Source organism: Magnolia sinica, chromosome 15 (genome assembly GCF_029962835.1).
Source record: "Magnolia sinica isolate HGM2019 chromosome 15, MsV1, whole genome shotgun sequence".
NCBI classification, from domain to species: domain Eukaryota; kingdom Viridiplantae; phylum Streptophyta; class Magnoliopsida; order Magnoliales; family Magnoliaceae; genus Magnolia; species Magnolia sinica.
In genome coordinates, this window is record NC_080587.1 from 77,300,107 (window position 1) to 77,324,601 (window position 24,495).

Below are 24,495 nucleotides of genomic sequence, written 5' to 3' on the forward strand. Positions count from 1 at the left end.
TATGAGGCCGCGATTTTCTGGGAAAGAAATGTAGAGTCCTGGTACATCTCGATTGTTAAATGAAAGTGGGTCTCATGTTTCTCTTATCCACACCATTTATCTCTAGTCCCCACTAGAATGCTCATACATAGTAAGATCCTAGCCAACCATTGTTCGGCATTTTCTGTGGGCTGTTCGGACTTTTCTCTTAACCGTCTATTTGTAGGCCACTAATCTAAGGATTGAAAACGTTCGATATCAAGCATTTTTCCTCAAATAAACTTCCATCGAAAGTTGGTGAGATCGGATTAACGGTCTAGATTACCGATCAACGGGTCCATTTGTACATATTGGTGCATTACGACAATATTGAGGTTGTGATGCATCAGGACCCTATCAATCCTCGTTCCATTCGACTCAGAAGCTACTTATACAGTCGAAGAAAATAAAAGAAAAAAGAGAACAAAAAAATAAGAAAAAAAAACCCTTTGATCCTCTTTGCCTTTTGTGAATTCAACGCCATCGAAAATCTGAAAAATAAAATGAAAACGAAACCCTGATTTCCACCAGATTGGAAATCATCCCCAAATCCTCTTGAGATTTCTTCATTTGATATCCTGATCGCCTCTGAATCCAAAACCCCCAATCGAAGGTACTCTCTCTCCCTCTCTCTCTTGATTTCTTCTTAGAACCCTAGATTTGCATATCAGATTGTTTTATTTATTTATTTATTTATTTAGGGTTCAGTCGGTTTCAGCCGTTTGATACCTTGCCCATTCATTTTTAGATCGGTCTGTGTTTCTCTCTGTGACGCAATATACCATACACGGCCTTAGGTCAACGGCCTGTTTTGTATTCTCTGGGTGATCCAGGCCGTTCACGTGATGGGCCAACGTTATTTTCCCGACATCCTCTTCGATGCACACTGTAGACTTTATGTTGCTCCGGCTGTCCATTTGCAAGTTTTATGATAAGAGGATTGAGATACTTCGATGGGGATATTCCTCTGCGGGGCCTGTCGGGATTGGATCACTGAGGTGGCGGCCCTAATTGTGAGCTGCTTGGAATGGTGTAAATTGTGTTCTTTACAGCTATAATCTATGGAAGTTCTATACGGGATTCATAAATATAAGGGAGGAACTTATATTTACGAATATAAGTAATATAATTGATGGAAGTTCATGTAGTCATTTCAGGACTGGCGAGAAAAAAAAAAGGAAAAAAAGAAAAAGAAAAACCATGCTTTTGGAACTCCAAGGGCCAGTTTGGATTCATGGAAAGGAAACACCATTTCCATATTGTTTGTAAAGTTTTTTTTTTTTTTTTTTTTTTTGTGAGAATTGGTAGGAAACACCTTTTCTCACTTCCTCTTTTTGTTGGAAAATCAGCAAATTTATTTTCCCACCTCTCCCCCTAAGAAACACATTTTCCCACAATTTAAGAAAAATGAATTTCTCAAGAGTTAAACATATATGTGCCACCACCCATCTCCAATCGCCTTACATGTGTTATGTATCCAAATGTTCCATCTCCATCTTCTATTTTATCACACATGCTGATGTGCCACATATGCCGCCATCCATCTTCACTTTGGGCTGCACATGTACAAATCACCTCAAATGTGCCAACTTTCCATTGTTCATCCTGTTGTGTCTCATGTGTGCCGCCATCCATCTTCACTTGGGCCCCACATGTACAAAGCACCTCGCATGTGCCAACTTTCCATTGTTCATCTTCTGTTGTGTCGTACATGTGCAACCATCCATCTTTTGCTTGCACCCAACATGTGCAAAGTGCCCACATGTGCTACTATACCACATGCCAATGTCTATCTTTAATCACTCTATATGTGCCACATGCGACAACATGCAGCATGTGCCAACGTACCACCATCTACCTTCAAGTGCCCACATGTGTCAAATGTGCCAATGTGCCGCTTGTGTCACATGTGCCATCATGCAACTTCAAGCACCTTCATTTGTTATGTGTGACACCATTAAGCTTAAGCACCCACAAGTGCCATTGGCTATCTTTGAGCGTGCACCCACAAGTGTCATTGTCTATATTTGAGTTCTCCATACATGTTACATGTTAATTTGGCACATGCCAATAACCAGCAGGAATTTTCTTTTATTTGACCAAACAATAATTTTATAATCATGCCCCTAATTTTTTAGAAGAATCTTATTTTTAAAAAAATGGAAAACAAAGTTTCCTTTCCCACAACTTCCTAGAAATAAGGTTTCCTGAGAAACAAAGTTTCCTTTCCCAAGCTTTCCTCAAATCCAACAAGCCTCAAGTAGAATTTTGAAAAAAAAAAAGAAAGAAAGGAAAAGAAAAGAAATTTTGGTAAGGGGACTCTGGCTGTATTGGAAAGAAAGATTCCTTTGTTGTCCACATGAATATTGTTTCCTGGGTTTTGGAAATGCTACTAAAGAGTAGAAGTCACAAAAACTGGCATTATTTATCTTGCGGCCCAAATCAGATGCAGCTTCAAATAATACAAGTGTTAGAAGAAAAATGCTCGATGTGGGGAATGGGCTTGGCTAAGTTCTGGAGTGCTGTTCCATGCTCCAATTTTTAACAAGAAATTGGTTGTTACTTTTTATTAAGTCAGCAATTTATTCATTTGATTTTGGCCTAATTAGAGTCAGAAATCAAAGGATTCGTTTGGAGTTTAAAAAACTTTGAATAACAGTTTGAGGTTCTTTATTTTCTGTGTGAACTTTAAGAAGAGTGACAAAGAACAAAAGTAAAGGTTTGTGAGCCCCACACACGCCTCTACACACAGCTAAACTGGCATGTGGGTCTGACATCGGATAAATGAGCCACCCACCATGAAGATCATCTGGGCCAAATGTCAGGCTTTTTAACAATTACCAATCTCCTGAAAGGCCTGCAGAACCTCGCAGATCAGCTGCTCCTGCCGTTCTGTCGAGATGGAATCCTCTAACTCAGTCAAGTAGTGACTGAATACTCTAAATCTCTCATATACTTTTTGTCAATTGGTTCACATAGGTTTGATCCTAAACGTTGTGGTAGTTCGGATCAGATATGCTGCACATGTATGTAAATGATGGAGGGTCTAAAATACCTTTGCAACTATTATGCCACCCATTATTTCTTAGGAATATCATAGTTTCGCATCCTAATTTTTTGCCCAGATATTTAAAGAGGGTGCTACCTCCACCTTATTCGGAACTCAGATGTCTCCTACATGTGGAGGTGTGGGTAGGGTGCATGCTGGGGCTAGTAAACTCAAAAAAGAATTGGTCGTGGGAAACAACTTTCTAAGTACCATGCTGGTGATGATGGTTTAGGGATCATACTTGGTTTATGGTTATGGTCAATTATGTGAAATGGTTGATTTCTTTGCCTGCTTTGTCCTAAAACATTGGGGAGCTACTCTTATGATGGTGTTCTGAATAGCTTGAGGTTGCATTATATTACATTTCAAGAAAGTCATACACTGCCCAGAAAATTACTTCTGCTTGGATACTCAAAAAATTGTATCCATTTCACAGCAATGTCCCAATACTTCAACATGCACTACAAATTGTTACTCATTCTTTGTTCACACCTTTGGGGTTGGGCGCCTATGACTGCACTCTTAGGTATGTGGCATTGATAATTAAAATCTGAGAGTACTGCTGAATTGCTTTGCTCCATTTGGTCTTTGATATCGTCAACACCACCATCATCATCATCTAAGCCTTATCCCTACTAATGGGGTCGGGTACATGAATCCTGTTTTGCCATTCCACTCTATCAAGGGCTATAACTTCATTTAGACGATAGGTCATAACTTCATTTAGACAATAGGTCATCAAGTCTTTTCTTAATACCTCTACCCATGTCCTTTTGGGCCTTCTCCTTGCCCTTTAAGAGCATTCAACTTGTGCCAACTCATTCCTTCTTACGTAGTGCATAACCAAACCATCCAAGTCTACTACCTCTCATCGTATTACCTATTGGTGCTACTCCTAAGTTCCCTCGAATGCATTCATTTCTAGTTCTATCCTTCCTCGTCTTTCCACTCATCCATCTCAATGTCCTTATTTCTGCTACACTCATCCTATGAATATGTTGTTCCTTAACTGCCTAATATTGTGTAACCTAAAGCATAAATGGTTTTATAGCTATCCTATAATTCCCTTTCAGTTTGTGTGATATACGATGACCACAAAAAACTCTAGAGGCACATGGAATTCAGTATTTGATATAGAGAAATATTTACAGAAATACAAAATTCCTTTGTCTGCGTATTCCTAGAGGAAACAACCCAAACACTTGTGATGGTGTCATGGAAAAATTCAAAAGAAAATAGTTTTATTTCTTTCTTTCTTTTTTGAATGGCAACCAATAGTTCTATTTCCCATCATCAAAATTACGAAGCCCAAAACCTTTGTTTTTACTCCCATCTCATCAGGTCTGATCCTAATTAAATAAAATTGCTGATTCTGGAAAAATTAGGTAACCGATTCTGAACAAAATTAAGAAACATGCCCTTAATGAAACCAAGAACTAGTCTTGATGGAATCCTAAATATCTTAAATCGCTAATAATAAGTCCCAGCTTGGAGGCCTTAAACGACATTTCCTGACTGGATTGGTGACAGAAACTTGAGATACTTGATTGCAGTGTATTGAGTTTGGATTGAGACAATTCCAAAGGTACAATCAGTGTTTTAAATATTGATGATATTGGCTGATATATCCCACGTTATATCTTGTATCCCACTTGTGCGATATGAAACGCACAAGTAGTGCCGATATATCCCACATGTTTGATCTGGTGAGCATTTTCAATTTCCGATCCTTTTTTTTTTCCTGTTGAAATTATGTTAAATCTGTGTCAAATGCTTACAAATCCATTGGGTATTCATGAAAAATCATGGAGTTGGAGTGTTGATTTTGATATCCATTGGTTCTTCATGTTCCATGTTTTTTTAAAAAAAAAAAAAAAAAAAAATTTCCAATCAGCTGTCATTTGAGACTAATTTTGAAGTATTTAGGAGTATTTGATGAAATGATCATCAAATACACTCTAATTTCAAAATTTGAGTGTAGGTGGTCCGATTTGGGGAAAATTGGGGAAAATTTTGAAAATTCCCCAATTTCTCCCAAATTGCTTGCAATGTTGCATTCCAAATGTGAAATCAAGCATTTATGAGGGCTGATCTACTGATTTGTCAAGTCCTTACCAATTATCAAAATATAAAAATCATTTTCTAATTAAAAATTAATAAAAAATTATTTTTTTCAAAATTTCCCTTCAACTATCTCTCAATTGAGACTAATTTCGAAGTATTTAGGAGTGTTTGATGAAATGATCATCACATACACTCTAAATGTTATGCATTCAATTTGAATATAGTTGCATTAGTTCAGTTAGACAATTCATAGCTTAGGACCCTATACAAAGGATACCTATTATGCATACTTCTTTTTTGAGATGTTATATTTTAAAGAGTGTATTAAGGTCTTTTTTAAACAAACACTGAAGTTTCATTGAAAATTTTTACCATTTCCCCAATGTTTTCCCACGTTTCCCAAAAAGTGTGATAAATTATCCGATACAAATGATATATACTGTGCGATAACTGATATGTATCTGTATCCCAAGGATGCGATACATATGCGATACCGATATTTCGAACACTGGGTACAATAGGTTTGATGTTGCAAATTCCAGTAAGGTGATTTGTGTGTGAGCGCAGCTGTATTTGAATTGGGAGCGAGGGACTAAAGGCGAATGCTGCCCTGTATCCAAAACTGTCCCACAAAATGTTAAGCAGAGGCATAAAGTGTTGCTTGCGTGCTTGAAGTTGATCAAGGAGTCCTTGGGCAGGCATCTTTGCGAAAGAGTCTCCTGGCTTTGCAACCCCATTTTTGGGTTGTGCTGGTTTGGGTGCATGACTGATGAAATAAGGGATACGGTTCATCCACTGAGATTGATTATAGACTTACACTTCAAGAGGCAAATGATGTTGACAGGTTTCCATGACTCAAGATGGAGTTAATCAACCTACCTTTTTATTTGGCAATCTTTGCCTTTTAGTCACATCTTTGTTATTGATAATGTTTTGTTTTGATTTAACTCTCAAAATAAAATTTTGAATCAACTTTTAGTTGTGCCAGTTTGGGTGCATCGTCAATGAAATTCGAGACATTGTTTAATCTATTGAGAGTAGTTTTGGACATATTCTTCATGAGGCAAGTGATGTTGCTATCATTTTAGCAAAAGATGGAGCTGAAAGACCAACTTTGGCATCAGACAATCTCTGCCTTTTAGTTGTATTTTTTCTATTGATAATGTTTTGTTTTGAATTATATTTTCTTACTATATATAATGTGAGTAGCGGCGGACATTTTTACCCCTGCAATTAATTTACCTAGGGTGGAGAACTACAAATATTCAAAGGATGTGGGAAGACATTTGAAATAAAGTTAGGGGTATTTTGGGAGCTGAAAATTGTGCCTGCTCACCAATGTGGTTTAAATTTCACTAGCAAAAAGCCTGCAAACAGCTTGACTTTTTACCCCAAAAGACATGCATTTAGCACGCACTCTGTGAGAGTACTTTCCCTCCAAGAATCTCTCCCCAAATTTTCTCTCCCTTCCTCTCTCGAACTGTGTTGCCCGTGTCATACCCCCTAGTTTTAATTAACTGTTCAAAGTGATGTATCATTATAATAATAGTTGTAGTAGTCACTGCAGTAGTATTGCTTCATTGGTTACTTCCTCCTACAACTTGTAATTGGTCAGAATAAAAAACCACCACATGTAGTAGTACATCTATGTTATTGCAGGTGTTCCTGTGTTATTTTTATCTGAAAGGTAAAACAAAAATGATTAAAACCACCACAAAGGCAGGAAACCGCTAATTACAACCCTCCCGACTGTTCCAATCAAAGTGGTTGGGGGCCATGATACAATTACAATTAGCCCTGGATACAACATTGACCTTAGCCATTTCTAAATTTTCTAAATGATGATCATGAAGTGCTTTATTTTCTTTGAGTTATTTTCATTTTTCAATATTTCTATGTGCAGAACGAGGAACAATATTATTGTGAAGACTTTTATAATATCATTGTGGAGTTCTTTTATGGCGGAGAGGGCTTGTGTCAAACGCCTTCAAAAGGAATATAGGTTGCTCTGTAAGGTATGTCTGATAGCAGAGTCTTCCTTGAAGTTTCTAATCACAATGCATTAGGTACTAGCCTTTCTTCAACTGTCTGCTCGGTTCTCTTCTTTTTCCATTGCTCAGGAAAAAAGAGGAACTGTTGGATCTGAAAGTTCTATATCTTTTCAGGTGTCCCGGTGCATATGTGCACTCGCCACCTGTGCCCTTCTTATCTGGCACAAGTGAAGAAACTGCCCCTAATTTGGAAATGACTGGCAAACCCCTTTGATTTAAAAATCATTGTATTGCTGGTTTATTTATTATTTTTATTATTTTATTTTTTTGCTGTTGGTTTTCACATAGTTGAGGTCACATCCTTGATGCACTTCAAAAAAAAGCTTTAAAGAAAAAAAAGATGGGGAGGGATTTCCAGACATTTAATACTCATATATTCTTCATCCTTATAGGATTTGGATTTTGGATCCTCTGTGCACCCATGAGTTTGGTGATGCAGATGGTAGGTGGTTAAAGACATGCACTTTGGTTTTTATTAAAAAGAAAAAGAAAAAAAGGTTATACTAAGCGATATATTATGTATGCCTGTAAATTGTAGAATTGAAGTTCACCATTTTCAAGATTTTTTTTTGGGCCAGTGGCTAACTAAGAACTAGTGGTTTTGTGTTTAATGTTGTGGTGGCAAGTACCCCTTCATGGTCCTACATTGTTTGCTCACCTTTTGGGGCATGCATGTAATACTGAGCCTCTGCCTCGGCTGGTATGTCTGGGGGGCAGCGAATGGTAATACTTTTGCCAATCTACCATTTAAAGACCAACCCCAATGGCTTGTTTGGGTGCCAGTTCAAAATGGTTGTGTTAATCTGCAACATCTTGTGTGACTTTTGGGGAAACGGCCTGGTTTCTTTTTCAAATGAGTTAGAGATGCAACTTTATTCGGCCACGTGTTACATGTGTCAAGTGAACACACGTATGGAAGATCCAGATTATCCACATGACATGTGCTGAAATACAAGCTCCATGACCTTAAAATCAGCCTGATCTCATATTTAGGTCAACCACAATATGTGAATGACTGGTCATTTGGCTGACTGGCGCTGACAGCTACAGTCACTCTATTGGCTACAAAATCAGTTTGATGGAGTTTTCAGCAACATGCAAACAGGCCCCAAATTACTAGGAGAAGGGTAAGATTATAATGATCATGATGATGACCAACTAAGAATTAATGGAATCCATGTGTGTTTTCCGCTTATGCTAACTATGAAAGGTGCCGGCCTACCTTTATAACATGATTGGCCACTGCTTGTCTGGGCAAGAGAAGAAGGTTGCTGTTGGTGGGTAGACGATTGTAAAACTTTTGACAATAAAACATATGGAAGCCAATGCCAACTTGCTGGGAGAAACAACGAGGATGACTATGATGATGTAGACCAACTGAAAAGTTGGAGTTCAGAAGTGCTTCCCTCTTAAACTAACTATCAAAGGCAACCATGATCCTTTATAACATGTTTAGCTGCCCGTATAACCATTGTTTCTAACTTTTTGTGTTTCACCACAAGCTATGCAATATATTTATGTGCATCTCTTCAAGTCTACATGAACACTTTCATATTGCTTCCATGGATTAGTGGGCAAATGTGTTTAATGCCCTCTTTCTTTCTAAGCTTAATGGCATCAAACTTCTTCCACAATGTTGTTGATAAACTGAGTGTTGTGCCTTTATTAGGTTTTAATCTTGACTTGCTTCGCAATTTTCCCTTTTTATTAATATGCTAACCTGGTGTTGTTAATTTGTAGGAACCAGTTTCCAATATTGTGGCCCGTCCTTCACCAAATGATATCCTAGAGTGGCGTGAGTAAAATCCTCTCTTCTGTTTACTATCCTTGATGGCATTACTGTGAATTTGGCATATAGCATTAATTGATTAAAAGTTGTGAAATTTGTCTATCTACATATTGATAGAAAAAAGGTCTAGCTTCATTAGTGATTTTCTTTGTGGAACAGCCTCTCCAATTTAGTCTCTAGTTATTTATTATGCATCATCATCATTATCATAATCTAAGCCTTATCCCAACTAATTGGGGCCGGGTAGTTATTTATGATGGATACGGATAAAAAATTATAGATATGAAGGTAATGAGAGAAAAATTGAGATGGGATGATAAATCATATTGCTGAGCAATTGGTTAGTGTGTATAACTGTACTTCCCTTTACAAAATACCAAACACTAAACATTTGGTTTGTGGTTCCCCAGAAACCATATGGTTCCTCCATGTCCATATTCCATTAGATTGCAGTCAAGAATATAGTTCATGGTATTACTTTTGGTTTCAAGTATAACTAGATAAAGAGCTGGTAAAACTATTGGAAGATTCTTTGTTTAACTTAGTGAAGCCTTCAAGCAGAGATTAGAGCAAAGCATATCTGGGTCTATTGGGAGTTTGGAAGCTTCTAATCTATGACCTATGCAGAGAGCTGAATTCCACATGCCGAGTGAAAGAAGATTGATGTCTGGAGGCCTGCTTCAAGGGGAAAGTCCGAAGCTTGCTGATTTTAACCAGGTTCTTGCGAGTTGGGCTACTCAGCCAAGGAATTTATTGTTGTGAAATTCTTCGCCTTCAATGAAGCTGGAGGGAACTGATTCAGGGAAACTTCCTTTCCCTGAGGGAAGTGGTCTCCTGGATCCTCCCCCTGAGTGATGGTGGAAAAATATTGATGGCTTGGGAAATCTTGGATCATCTAGGTTGGAATGATTCATAACCACCCCAGGAAATTAATTATAATTCATGGGCCCTTTGGTGGCGGTGTTCATGGTCTGTAAGTGATGGCAGTAAAAGTAGGGGTATCACTTATTTTGGAAAGATTTAATGGCCTTCTTATCATTGATGTGGGGTCTAGAAATGCTATTTCATGTGCTGCAGTGAAGATCTTGCCTCCTTAGGAGAGGGAATGATATTAAGATATAGATGCCCATTTTTTGAGGTCATGTTTAATACATGTTCCAAGGAAACTAATTTCATTGCAGATCTTCTTGAAAAGAAGTCTTTGGTTTGTTTGTGGTTTCTATCCATGATCTTAGTGGGTATGTTCCGTGTCTTCTGTTAAAAAATAAAGTTACACCACTCGAAAAAAAAGTTACGAAAAGAAGAGCGAATGAGGTTTCCAAGATATAGCATGGGCAGGGGAGTTATGAAAACCTGGAAGAAATCGAGGAAGTGGTGGTGGGTTTCATTAAAATGCTCTCCAAAGAAATGATGAATTGGCATAATTCAGATGGTCTTAGCTTTGGGTCTGGCTCCATGGTTCAGTGTTAGACAGACTTCATTTCAACACTGTGATCTTGGGATTGAGTGCCCATGTGGTGTGTTCAAAATGGGAAGAGATAAAGTGTCGGTCCTGGATAGATTCTCCTTTGCTTTTTATTAGGATCATTGGAACACTTCAAAGTAGATCTTTTGGAAGTCATTACAGAGTTTCAGCAATAAGCATTTTTGTAAAGCGGTGAATTTGATGTATATCATTCAAATTCCTAGAGAGGCGAGCTCTCCTCTCTACATGGTGGTGGTGTTTTGTTTGCAAAAATAGGGCATTGTAGAGGAAGTTAATGGCATCAAGGGTAGAGGTTGGGGTGCTGGATGATGCTAGAGGGGCACCCAGGAGCTCAATGGTTGTGGGAGAACATCACTAAGTTGTGAGGAGTGTCTAACAGGATGGCAAAAGGCCACCAGGTTAGGTTCTTGGAGGATGTGGTTGGGAAATAACATGTGGCGCTTGCTTTTTGCTGCATATATGGTGGTAAGTCAAAAGGTCTGGGTGAAGGGTATGTATGATTATTGATGAATGGCTGGTGTGGAATATATTATGGCTCTTAGCAACTTGAAAGAGTTGTCAGTTCATGAATCTTCTTCCTAGGCTTGAAGAATTTTTATCAATACAGATTGGGAAGCCAAAAAAGGATTTGGAAGTGAACGCTGAATGGGTGAGTTCTCTGCAAAATCCTTATTTTCACTTCTTTCGTGTCCGATTGGGGATAATATTCTCCCCTGTGCTCATTTGGGGAAAACATGCCCCTCTACAATGGTAGCTTTTTTGTTGGTTGCCGATCGTCAACAATTTACATTGGCAAATGCTCCATCGTGCTATTTTAAGGGGCAAGAGAAAGGAATAGGCATATGTTCAATATGCTAAGCTTGCAATGCATTGGTGCAAAGAGTCATGGTGAAAATTGGTTTTTTTTGGTGGGGTGGGTACTTGCTTGAGATGGGTTTTACAGTGTATAGATTTTCCCCACTTGGAATTCGTTATTGTTGTGGAATGCCCCTGAAAAAGTAAATGCGCATCGAGATGGTTTTCTCCCATGGTGTTTGTGGGAAGTTGAAGTTTAGCTTTGAAGGTTATGGGCACTTGCTTGAGATGTGTTTTACGGACCATATTTTTCCAACTTGAAATTAAGTATTATTGTCAATTGTCCCTGAAAAAGTGAAATGCGTATTGATAGGGTTTTCTCCCATGGTGGAAGGCTAGAAGTAGAGCTGGGCATCGAGTTGAGTCGGACCGAGTTAGGGCTGACCCGACTCGACTCAGTTTTGAAATAGACCTGACCTGAACTCGACCCGACTCGGTACTGAGTCCAACATGCCTGACCTGATTTGAGTCCAAGTCTTGGTTTGGCTGGGAATAACCTGGACCAAGTACGACCCGGTCACAGGTACCGAGTCAGGTCGAGTTAGCATCGAGTCGGGTCGGGTGCGGCGGGTATCCGCGGGCTGAAATCACAGCTCAGAACCTAGGTGCACATGTCAAAATTGCAGCCTATCCATCAACTACACGGCTTCTCAGATCTAAAACGTCAAATATGCTTCTTCTTTTTTTTTTTAAAATGTACGAGTCGGGTTTCAGATCGAGTAGAGCTAGTACCGAGTCAGATTTCAGGTCGAGTTATTGGGTGATCCCAACTCGACTCGGTTTGAGTTCGGATTGGACAAAGTCTACTTGGTTTGGATCGATTCACCCACTCAGTTCAGGTCGAGTCGGATCGGAACAAGTCGAGTCTGTCGAGTTGAGTCATCTCGTGCCAACTCTAGTTGGAAGTTGAAGTTGAGGTTCAAAGGTTATTCCTACCCAACGAAGAGTCTCGCCAGATTTGGAGGTTGGGGGATTGGTACTCATGATCAAGGCAATGCAATTTTGGTTTTTTCATTCTAATGGGGATTGGATGATATCTGGAAGCTAAAGCAAAGGCATGAAGAGTCAAAGACTTGTAGGGCTCCTAATCACATCCAATTTGGGCCGAGGGCCAATAATTATTGGTGGGTGGGTATGTGTGGGTTTGAAGGAAAATTTTGGATTCACAGGAGTTGGTTTGTGTTTTGTTGAAATTAAAGTTCTTGTGCTAGGTTAAACATTTTGTTTTTGTAGCTTCAAGAGCTTCTCTACGGGCCACTTTTATCTTGATGAAAGAGGGGGCACATAAGTTTTCTGTCTGGAAGTCCTTTCTGTTGTTGTAGTTCTCGCTATTTATTAGAGAAATGCTCCAATGCACTTAGAGCGCTATTGGTTATAGTGCTTCTAGTTGCATTTAGTTGCAACGGTACACTTGCCTTATCTAATCCATTGATTTAGACTGTTCACTAGCTATAACGTACATTTCATGGCAACCATGCAAGCATCACACCAGTGTTCGAAATATCGGTATCGCGTTACGTATCCCATCCTTGGGATACAGATACATATCAATTATCGCACGGGATATATCGTTTGTATCAGATAATTTATCACACTTTTTGGAAAATATGGGAAAACATTGGGAAAATGGTTGAATTTTTAATGAAACTTCAAGGATTGTTAAAAAAGACTTTAATACACTCTTTTAAATCATAACATCTCAAAAAAGAAGTGTGCATAATAGGTTTCCTTTGTATAGGGTCCTAACCTATGTGCTGTCTAACTAAACTAATGCAACTATATTCAAATTAAATGCATAACATTTAGAGTGTATGTGATGATCATTTTATCAAACACTCCTTAATACATTGAAATTAGTTTCAATTGACAGCTGGTTGAAGGGAAATTTCAAATTTTTTTTTAATATTTTTAAATTAGAAAATGATTTTTGTTTTCTAAAAATTGACTAGGACTTGACAAATCAGTAGATCAGCCCTCATACATGCTTGATTTCATATTTGGAGTGCAACATTGCAAGCAATTTGGGAGAAATTGGGGAAATTTAAAATTTCCCTAAATCGGACCGCCTACACTCAAAATTTGAAATTAGAGTGTATGTGATGATCATTTCATCAAATACTCCTAAATAGTTCAAAATTAGTCTCAATTGACAGTTGGTTGAAGGAAAATTTTGAAAAAGCATAGAGAACATGAAGAACCATGGATATCGAAATCAACACTCCAACTCCATGTTTTTTCATGAAAAACATGAATAACCAATGGTTTTGTAACCATTTGACACTGATTTAACATAATTTCAATGGAAAAAAAAGGGATCGGGACAAACGTGAAGAATCTGAGGCTCATGAATCAAGCTTTGTTGGGGAAGTGGACCTTGAGATTTGCCTCCGAAAAGGAAGCTTTGTGGACCACAATCCTTAAGGGCAAATATGGAGCTTCCCACGGCGGTTGGTGGCCGAAACAATCCTCCTATTACAAGGCTTAACACATATGGAGGGGTATTCTGAAAGTGAAAGACCCTGTCTGCTCTAAACGTAGATTTGATTTGGGTAATGGAGCCTCCATCAGATTTTGGGAAGATATCTGGTGTGGTGACAATTCCTTTAAGACTCTATTCCCTCAGATTTACAGGCTTGCTCCCGACAGGAATGTATATATTAACAGGTGCTGCTCTTCTATGTCTGATCAGTCAGTTTGGGATATCAGATGCAATAGAAATCTAAATCAAAGTGAAACTGATGAATATATGGAGCTTCTGAATTGTATCTCCCTAGTTAAGACTACCAACTCTCAGCCTGATAGTATCGTTTGGCCTCTGGAGAAAACAGCTTCTTTTTCTGTTAAGTCTCTTTACACAGCTATCTATCCTACCGTGCGGCTCACGAGTGACGTCTCCTCATTTATCTGGAAGTATAAGGTCCTGCCTAAAAATATTTGTTTCAGGTGGCTGGTGAGCCGTAATAGGATCCTCACTTTAGATAACATATCTAAGAGAGGCCTGCAACTGGTTAATGTTTGTCTCTGTTGTATGCGTAACGCTGAATCAGTGAACCATTTACTGGTTCATTGCCCTTTCATCTCCTCTATTCTAGAAGATTTCTGCCAGCAATTCTTGGTCAGTTGGTGCGCGCCAGAGTCTGCAGCGAAGATGTTATCCGATTGGAATGGTTTAAAGCTCGGAAAAATCAACTCCATCATTTGGCGTATGGCTATCATGGCCATTTGGTGGGCGGTGTGGGAAGAAAGGAATAACAGGTGTTTCAATGATCGGTCATCCTCGGGTAGGATAGTTGGTTCTAAGGCTAAAAAGTTGGTCATTGAATGGGCTATTAATGTAAAGGGTTTAAAGAGGGATGATTTGTCTGTTCTTGGTGTTTAGGAGCGTTCTGCTATCTCAGCAGTTCGCTTCCTCTGTCTTTTTCTTTTTCTCTTGTTGTTAGTTTCTTTCTTTTCAATATATTTGCAGTTATCTTTAAAAAAAAGAAGAAGGGATCGGGAATTGTAAATGCTCACTGGATCGAACATGTGGGATATATTGGCACTACTTGTGCGTTTAAAACACTACATCATACCAATATGACAAATATTAACCATTCAATTGATGGTCTTTAACATGGAGGGTCAAGATCATTTACACACAGATAAGTCAAATCAACAATTTGATCCATCTATTCGCCACAGACCATCATGGATTGCTTGTGACTCTAAATAATCACTTTTGTTAGGCTATTGTAGCCATCCCATCCATGGCTTGGAAAAATGATGGTATAGAAAATAAGGCCAAATCAAGAATGGATTGGATTATCAGATCAGTGAGATTTTTGCATGGTAACCTTAGAAATGTGTTCTGGACTTAATGGAAAGTTCAGATCAATTGATTGGACCGTCTAACTGAACTCTTGCAACTAGGAGCATTTTAATTTATGGTGTTCTGATAGCACTGGGGCATTTCTCTTTTTGTTAGTATGAATCTTTGTTATTGATTATAAAAAAAGTATTCAGAAACTTTTTGCAATGACTTCTGTATTGATTTATTTTCTTTTCAGATTATGTACTGGAGGGAAGTCAAGGCACACCTTTTGCAGGTACATAAAGTAACACTAACAAATACTGTACTTGGTTATTTTTCATCAATCATTGCTCATTTCTTGTTTAGTTGCTTAATTAGTAGTCATCTAGCATGTTATACTATGTTTCAGTATTCATGATGTGTCCTTCACTGAACTGAACAGAAAATCCTACCCTCATTTCCTTTGTTGGTATGCTTCTAGTTCTTGTTTCAATTCTAACAAACTTGATTGAGTGGTTGAATTCAATTGAGATTTGGGTTGAGGGAGTAACTAGGCGTTGAAGCCCAAGAAAATTCGATTAAGTGGCTCTGAAAATGCAATTGTCTGCTGAAGAGGTTCTATTAATTACTCAAAACTTGAAAACCGGACCAGTACTCCAGGTTTTTAAAATGCTAGGGCCTCAATAGAGTACTTGACCAAAGTTTTCAGCTGACTCTGACTTGGGCCCTCATTGGGTCTAAGTTGAGTTTCAAGCTCTTAATTTTTTCTTCCTTCTAAATGTTCCTTTTTCTCTTTCCACTATTGTGAAGGTGGATATTACCATGGAAAAATTAAATTCCCTCCTGAGTATCCATACAAACCTCCAAGCATCAGGTACCTCTCGGTCCTTCCCTTGCAATTCTGCAGCTTAATATGTGTTAAATTGCAATAATATGTATTCAAATGATTCTTTCTGACTAAATTTTCTTTTCCTGAGATAGCATGATCACCCCCAATGGAAGGTTTGCCACCCAAAAGAGAATATGCCTATCGATGAGTGACTGTAAGTCTTGGGCTAAATTCACTATGGTGCATGATTTCAAGTGTTTCATGTGATTTAATGACTTTTTTCCCTTTTTATTATTATTATTATTACAAATTCCTTCAGTTCATCCAGAGACTTGGAATCCGATGTGGTCGGTTGCAAGGTTAGGCAAATCCAAGTTTTCAGCGACTATATTTGTGGTTTGAGATTTGATTTTTACAGGACTTGATAGTTTCTTTATCCTCTTACACATAATACCTGTTTGCTTTTTCTGAATGCAGCATACTTACAGGGCTTCTTTCATTCATGGTGAGTTCAATAAAGATCATAGCACTTTTCATTTTTATATCTCAACTCAGAATCCAGTGATGGTATTTTTCTTCTTAGAAAATGTGATTGAATGACATAGTGCTAGCTTACTTGGTTTGGCCAAGCATCATTTACTGAGTGCAAACACCATCTGGAAAAAAGAGGAAAAAAGCCAAGTTGATATAATTGATTCTGCCTATAGTCATTGATTCAGATGAAATGATTGAAACATCTACTTTTCACACCATCCACTTAGGAGTGGTTTTTTTTTTTTTTGGGTGACCTACTCCCTGTGCTGTAGGGCTGTTTCTTTCATGTCTGGTAGATGGGTGTTATTCTGCTTATAGTTGGTCTGTTTACATTTCTTTTCAAAAGTTGTTTGATTTCTCTTTTCCTTCTATATATACGTATTACATTAAAGCCTTTATTTTCCCATTTTTTGTGCAATTTTCTGGAGTTTTTGTCTCCAGCTGGATAGCGCAATTGGTTGTCCCTTACCATCCCAGTGTATGTCCCGGTTTTGAGTCTTAACAAGGTCTCCTGTTGGAAGAGTGCAGCTGATTATGAACTCCTTAGTGAATTGTGAAATGGATTTTTATATTTAAAAAAATCTGCTGTTGTTTTCATAAAGTGTTCTGCATATTTATGGTGTTAAACTGTGAACTTGATAAAGTCCGTAGCTCTCCACTGTTATAACTGAAACAGTGTTCTGGAAACTTCTGATTTGAGTACTTTACCAAGTCGTCTTAACTCAAGACTTGGGTCTAGTTTCAGTCTTTCGAAGGCCTGTTTGGACGCACATCCTCAAAAGGGGGTTTTCCGAAAAAGGGGGTTTCAAGCTTGTTCTTTCAGCTAGCTTGGCAAAAACCTATCTTACTGGTTTTTGTCGAGTCAGCATTTTAGTGCCTGTTTTTCTGAGCAGGAGACGAGTCTTGAAGGTTTGCAAAGTGCATCCACATGCACAAGGTCAACTGCCTTTTGGCCTCAAATGCTCTTTTAGAGGATGCATCCAAATGGGCCCTCACGCCCTCCCAGAAAGCTGGGGTCTATTTTTCCTTAGTTTTGCTGAACCGGAAGTGGTTCAAGTGTGCAGCTGAAGCCAGTCTTGAGTCCAATTTCATCTATTTCCTACCTTTATTTAGAGTATATAATGTACAGGTTTACCTTTGGGCCTCAGAAACTTTCCTCATTCTGCATGCTTTTCTGCTTGAGCAGATGGATAATAGTCCAACCACTGGTAGCATTTCAACTACTGTTGCTGAGAAACAACGGCTAGCACAGGCTTCTCTTGCATACAATTGCAAGAGGTGAGTCTTTCAACTTTGCATCTGGATTCCATGAATTTCTAGCAATTTTCTTCTTTTTTCCTCCTATCATTTTTCTTCTAGTTATTACCTCTGTATCCCTTTTTAGTACTTCATCGTAGGGGCTTAACACTGGTCTGAGTTGCCATGCGATGTCAAGTAATCATCCACTGTAAATATGGCATACATGCATGCATTCAAAGAAACATGCAAATTAAGGTACAATTAATGGTTTATAGCCCAAAAATCACACTAATCAAAGGGTGCTGAGACACCCTGATCCATAGCTCAAGTGGTAGACTGAGTGAAAGATACCTTGTTTCAACACTTGAGGTCTTGGTATCGATCCCTAGTGGGGGTGGCTAACAGTGAAGTGTCAACTGACAGTGGGGTGTACTAACAAGCTAATAAAAAAAAAAGGGGGGGTGCTGAGTGTCCAATTGGCAATCATCAAAATACACTTTAAAAAGAAATGGTCGGAAGTCCAATTCTACATGGAAACTCTACTCATCTCATGTCGGGAAGACAGTCAAGTTACATGACTCCTCGATCTTTAATATTAAAATTGAAATATTAGGAATTTAAATGAATATGAGTAAGATAAAATAGTAAAGATCAACAACAAAAACATCTATTTTCAGGTTATGTCAATCTGATTTTCAGGTTTTGCTCATTCTAGAATAGGGCTCGTAATTTGGATGGCTGGAATCATAGTTCAACAACCTGAAAACTCTACTCATCTCATGTCTGGAAGACAGTCGAGTTTTACGTGACTCCTCGATCTTTAATATTAAAATTGAAATATTAGGAATTTTAATGAATATAAAGAGTAAGATAAAATAGCAAAGACCAACAACAAAAACATCTATTTTCAGATTATGTCAATCTGATTTTCAGGTTTTGCTCATTCTAGAACAGGGCTCGTAATTTGGATGGCGGGAATCATAGTTCAACAACCTGAAAACTCTACTCATCTCATGTCTGGAAGACAGTCGAGTTTTACATGACTCCTCGATCTTTAATATTAAAATTGAAATATTAGGAATTTTAATGAATATGAAGAGTAAGATAAAATAGCAAAGACCAACAACAAAAACATCCATAGCACCTTGTTTACTGTAGGAGAGGTTGAATGCTTGGATCTCATCCCTACCCACTTTAATATTTTGTTTTAAAAAAAAAATGCTTGACTGGGCGATTTGCTCAGCCAAGGCATTGTGAGTCACGTTGATTCGATTCAACCAGTCTCTCCAAAACTCGGCCAAGTCACGCTGAAAACTGAATATCTCACTGATTTGGCTCAAAACCTTGCCTGGTCGAGTTGAATCACCAGGTTTCAAGTTGAGTTAGTGAGTCTAGAACTATGGCTAGAACTAATCCTTCAAAAAAAAAAAAGAAATAAAATAAAAAAATACAGAGTTTAAGAACTATGGCTGGAATAATGATCTACATGCGTGCCACCTGTACTTGTGCATGGGTCCTCACCATTTAAAATGATGTGCCAAATGCACACTGGAGTCCCCTTTTTCTGATGTTATATTTTTGAAGTAGGGGGGAAAATATGCCTTGTTACATGTTTGCTTCAATTTCTAATCCAATGCAAAAATGTTATAATTTGCTTGTCACATGATAGTCCAATCTTCAAGAAGATGTTCCCAGAGTATGTAGAGAAGTTCAACCAACAACAGGCTGCAGAACAGTCTATTGTGGAGCGGTCCTTATCACAGAAGGACAATGGGACATCCGCTGTTGCAACCCTTAGAAATGCTCCGAAAAAAGAAGGCAAGGGTGGAGAAGATGTGGCATTTGAAGTGAGGAACAAAAGGCGGTCGAAGAAATTCCCATTTTGGCTGTTATTGTTGTTGGCATCGGTCTTCGGGTTTGTGATGGCCTTGCCACTGCTCCAACTTTGACTCATATGAGGAAATCCATTTCTAGAAATGTTGAGTTTCATTGGATCTGGTGAGTTGCTTAAGTGCTAGAAAAAGAAAAGCATGCTTTGGGTATGTGTATATTTTCATGCAACTGACAGTAACTTGTATAGGAGGTGGAGATGGGGGGAGGTCAGTTGAATTTTTTACTGTGATCTCTTTTTTATAGTGTTGCTCTCTCATCTATAAACATTAATCTTGACTTGTCTTCTGCCCCTGCATGCCTCTTTCAATCTTTGGTTGACTGAAATCAGAGTCCATAATTATTTTTTTAAAAATTTAATTCAGAGATTATTGGTTTGTTTGGATGCAACTTTTTTTTTTTTGGATGCACTGATAAATTGAGTTGCAATTATTAACTGCAATTGAATAGGTACGGGGCTCCAAACCACAATTAACCTCTTAATTAAGCTGAATTTTCTCAATTCAGTTCATTTGGGCATCCAAACACAGCCCAAAATATGAGTTGGCGAACTTTGCTAATACATTATTTCCTAATTGGTGAAGTGTCGTGGTGCTAATACATGTGGATTTTTTTGGAGTGTAAGGAGCCTGTTTGAACCTTCTGGGAGAGGGAATACGGTGTGGGTTGGTATCGACTGTATGATGCAGTGATTCATCCACCGTTTATGTGGCATTTATTATATATGAAAGTTGAGATTGGCCCCCCTCATTGATGATGAAGGATCACCTGAAATTTATAATGATTGAATGATTTTAGACAAAAAATCTCACCCTTAATATTTTTTTTGAAAAGCAATGGTTACTTTATCAGAAAACAGAAGGAGAACAAGAGGGAGAGACACCCGCTGAGATAGCAGAATGATTACTCTCCTAAAAAAAGCAGATTACAGCCCTTCAGAATATCAACATTAGAATCCCATTCGACTATTAACTGCTTTACTCTATGGATTAAGGACTAAGCCTGCTTCAAGACACTCTTGAAGCACCTCCCATTCTTTTCTTCCCACATGGACTACCAGATTGCTAGGAGGGCCATTCTCCATATCGCAGTCTTTTGCTTGCCTAATCTAGCACCTTAATATTGATGGATAATGATTTTATTTATAACTGGTGATGGGAAGAATTGGTCAAGATAATTTGATATTCGATGTTGGTGGGCCATGCGCTCTGGAGTGTCACTAGATGGATGTGACATGTTTGGCCGCATTTGGACTAACATACTCTCAACCACAAACATCCTAGCACGCACTCTCACCCATACATTGTTGTATATGTAAATTCACTCTATAAGGTGCAGAACTCGGGTGGCCCACACTAAAGGAACGATAGGATGAGATGCCAAACCAGTGGTTTTTTTTCTGCACAGTGAGCATGATGGTGTGGAGAGCAAGTGGAGCCATTTGAGGTGGTTTGTGAGATCCATGGTTCATTGCCTAAAGCCCATATCTGTAAGGGCGATGATTCGAGCTCACCAAAGTATTGTTTTCTCAATGACAGAATGGAACGAGTGTTAAGGCCATAATCTGCAGGGGGTGATTGGATCACTCAATTCTTCCAATGGGGATAGGTGCATGAACGGCAACTCCAAACGTGATCCAGCTATGGTAACATGGAACTTGGGCTCTTGCAGTCTCTTGAACTGTACTTTATTGCCTTCCCCACTGGCTTATGTGTCCGAGAGAGAGAGAGAGAGAGATTCATTTGGATCAATGGAATTCCATATACACAAGTGAATTATCCTATTCATCTGATCAACCTTCGATTCCTTTGTAACAGAAACGGTCCAATCGTCAATTAGGTCCATCTATCTCATGTGCCCCACTTGAACAGTCACTTCTATTAGACAATTTCAACCGACGGATTTGCATCTAGCAAAATGGACGGTTAGAAACTATAAGGTAAAGATCAGATCTACTTTATTTTAGTAAAGTTAAAATTACTTGGACCGTATGGACGGTTCACGTTTTAGTACGTGAACATGTCACAAAAATATGATGTGCAGTTGTGCACTAAAACATGAAAGTGGATTGCGCCGTGTCCCCAGCTGGACCGAATTGGGCCCACCGTGATGTATGGTTTTTATCCGTTCATCCATTTTCCAGACCAAAAAATGATCAGATCCAACGCTAAAGTGGACCAACCCGCAGCAAAGATGACCACCGTTGAAACCTTCTTAAGGCCAACATTGATGTTTATTTGCCATCCAACCTGTTCAGGAGGTCACATAGACCTCGATCAATCTGTTATTTGTGTTTTCCCATCATCCATGTCTGCGTGATCTTATGAACAGGTTGGATGAAAAATAAACATCACTGTGGGCCCTACAAAGATTTCAACTGTGGAAGTCATTATTCCCATTGTTTCCTGTGGTGTGGCACACCTGAGCTTTGGGCATTCTTCAATTTTCGTCTCAACCACCAAAATGAGCTGGAAAAACGGATGGACGGCGTGGATAACCCACATACATTCACGGTATGCCTAACTGAGTTTACTCAGTACGATAAAAGCGTACCGAGTAACTCAGTAGCAATCCGATTTCGCCCAACAATAGACTGTTTGGACAGTTGTATCTACCTGATGGTTGGCCTTCCCTGTGGAAATTTTGGTTGTGGACCATAGGTGCGCTTTTATTAGCATCCAATTCCATTATTAGACGTAAATACTTCTCTCTAAAATCGAATGGTTAGGATCGTCCAATGGATTTACTATTTTGGCATGTCCCCCTTCCTTTTATGTGGGCCCTAACGTACGGATAGCGCGTTCCATTGGATCCTTTTCTCTTCGTTTCGGCTCCCCTCTTTTTAAGAAACTGCATAAGCGATTCGCGCGAGGAAATTGAAGACATGAATCGATGCCCATGTGCAGCTGCCAGTGAGAAGAAAGCGGAACGAGATCGGGGCCACGTACGAGTCTGACTCGATACGACTTGATAGCAACCCAAAGCTCCTTGGGCCCCACCACTATGTTTCTGTTACATCCACTCCGTCCATCCGTTTCTTCAGCTCATTATAGGACGTGTTGCCGAACAGGAGGGAGATCCAAAACTCAAGTGGGCCATAACATAGGAAACAGTGAGGATGTAGACACCCACCGTTAAAACCTCCCTGTGGCCCTCCGTGATGTTTAGATGCCATCCAACCTGTTCATGAGGTGATTCCCACATGGATGAACGGAAAACACAATTATAGCTCTGATCCAAAACTTCTGTAATCCCCTAAGGTTTTAACGGTGGGCCTTGAATCCTCACTCACTCATGTCGCCCACTTAAGTATTGGATCTCCCTCATGTTTAACCACATTCTCTAAAATGATCTGACGGAACAGATGGAAGGAGTGGATATAACAAAAACATCATGGTGGCCCCACAGAGATTTGGGTTACAGGGAGCTATGTAACCGCATGTTACAGCCGAGTTGCGTTCTGCCTGTTATGTATCCGCTTCCGCATCGTAGCCTTTCCATAGATTACGCCCGAATTTTGAAAAGGATGCATACCTTGCGCTCGGCACCTATCTTGTTACTTCCACTAATGTGGGAGAAACAACTTAGCATGCATGAAATCCACGCCGTCCATCACGTACATCAATCCATCTTAGACCTTCCTGTAAAAAATCAGAATGATTCAACACTCAAGTTGTCCACGTAAAAATTTTCATCTAAAAACTTTAAATTCACGTGGTATGGTCCACTTTAAATTCTTTCTTTCTATGAGGTATATTAGATGAATGGATTGGATAGCATATAAACAAAACGATGGGTCCTACATAAAACTAAGTGTGAGCATTCCATACCAACTATTTCCTGTGGTATGGCCTACCTGAGTTGTGGATGATAGTGATTTTTATATTCAACGGTTAAAATGAGGCATAATACCTGATAGACCGAGTGGATCTCATTAAATATATATGAATGTGGCTCTAGATTTGTGAAAGTAACTCCGGTAGGTACCCAGTGCGAGTTACCGGAGCGCGGTTCGGAATAAAAGGGTTTCCCAATAGGTTTAAGAATAGTAGTCCAGCAATGGTCCACATTCAACTAAAAAGTGTCCTAACAGGGTGGTCTCAATCTAGAGGATTTCTGCGGCATGGCCCATCCGTGGTAGAGTACAAAAGATCAATGGTCTGGATTGCTAGACCATGGTCCACCCACGGCCTAACGGGCTTGATATTGTGCCAAAACCTGACTTGTACCATTGACATCCCTATCCGCGGGATCATGATTTTGAAGAAAGAAAGCTTGCATCACCACCAGACAAAACCATGTCGGTCCACTCATCATGTACTTTTTATACGAACCGTTGGCCATTATTTTCATTTTCTTCGACCATTTATGTTGCCTTCATAAGGATGGACGGGTCTGATTATTTTGCCCGATCATATTTGCAGTGGGCCCTGTCCTAATGAACGTTTCAGATGTGGGCCAGGTGGACCAGAAAACGAACGTTTGTCATTTATGGTGTCCTTTTCGTAAACCCCAGTTGAGGACATGGATAATGCCAATCATTAGGACAGACAGCACGTTTCTATGCATATGCGATCACATCCATTGCCCGCATTTCTCGGGCGATCCGTCTTCCACGTCATCCTTTTTGTTGGTTGACCTATCTTACCCATCAAACACGCGATTCGCACGTGGACAGACTAAAGCGGCGCACGTGCTCGTGGAACACGTATGGAAGGTCAGGACCATTCATCAGACGTGGCCAAATGTGAAAATTTCTCTGGCCCAAAAATTGGACCGTTCTGACGTTAAGGGGGCCATACATGTACGAGAGAAATGGAGGGTTACAAAATGACCAATACTCATTCGTTGTAAACGTGTGGACATCCTGATATCGATGTGACCTGGTTTATCAGCCATTG

The 24,495-nt window shown here is 39.2% G+C and overlaps 1 protein-coding gene across 1 annotated transcript; it reads left to right on the forward strand.

Moving 5' to 3' along the window:
- Nucleotides 1-398: 398 nt before the first annotated feature.
- Nucleotides 399-19,837, forward strand: LOC131228167 (ubiquitin-conjugating enzyme E2 34-like). The gene is made up of 10 exons (XM_058224013.1): nucleotides 399-631; nucleotides 7,035-7,146; nucleotides 8,923-8,977; nucleotides 15,359-15,397; nucleotides 15,913-15,976; nucleotides 16,084-16,145; nucleotides 16,251-16,290; nucleotides 16,409-16,436; nucleotides 17,652-17,743; nucleotides 19,374-19,837. The coding sequence occupies exons 2-10, from the start codon at nucleotides 7,090-7,092 to the stop codon at nucleotides 19,651-19,653; spliced, it is 717 nt and encodes a 238-aa protein (XP_058079996.1). The 5' UTR covers nucleotides 399-631; nucleotides 7,035-7,089; the 3' UTR covers nucleotides 19,654-19,837.
- Nucleotides 19,838-24,495: the final 4,658 nt, after the last annotated feature.

What these genes read in the sequence shown, in the direction of transcription:
- LOC131228167 (XM_058224013.1), top strand. Translation starts at nt 7,090, where the DNA reads ATGGCGGAGAGGGCTTGTGTCAAACGCCTTCAAAAGGAATATAGGTTG. An exon ending in AATATAGGTTGCTCTGTAAG is followed by an intron (nt 7,147 to 8,922) that starts GTATGTCTGATA and finishes GTTAATTTGTAG; the next exon opens with GAACCAGTTTCCAATATTGT. An exon ending in TACAAACCTCCAAGCATCAG is followed by an intron (nt 15,977 to 16,083) that starts GTACCTCTCGGT and finishes TTCCTGAGATAG; the next exon opens with CATGATCACCCCCAATGGAA.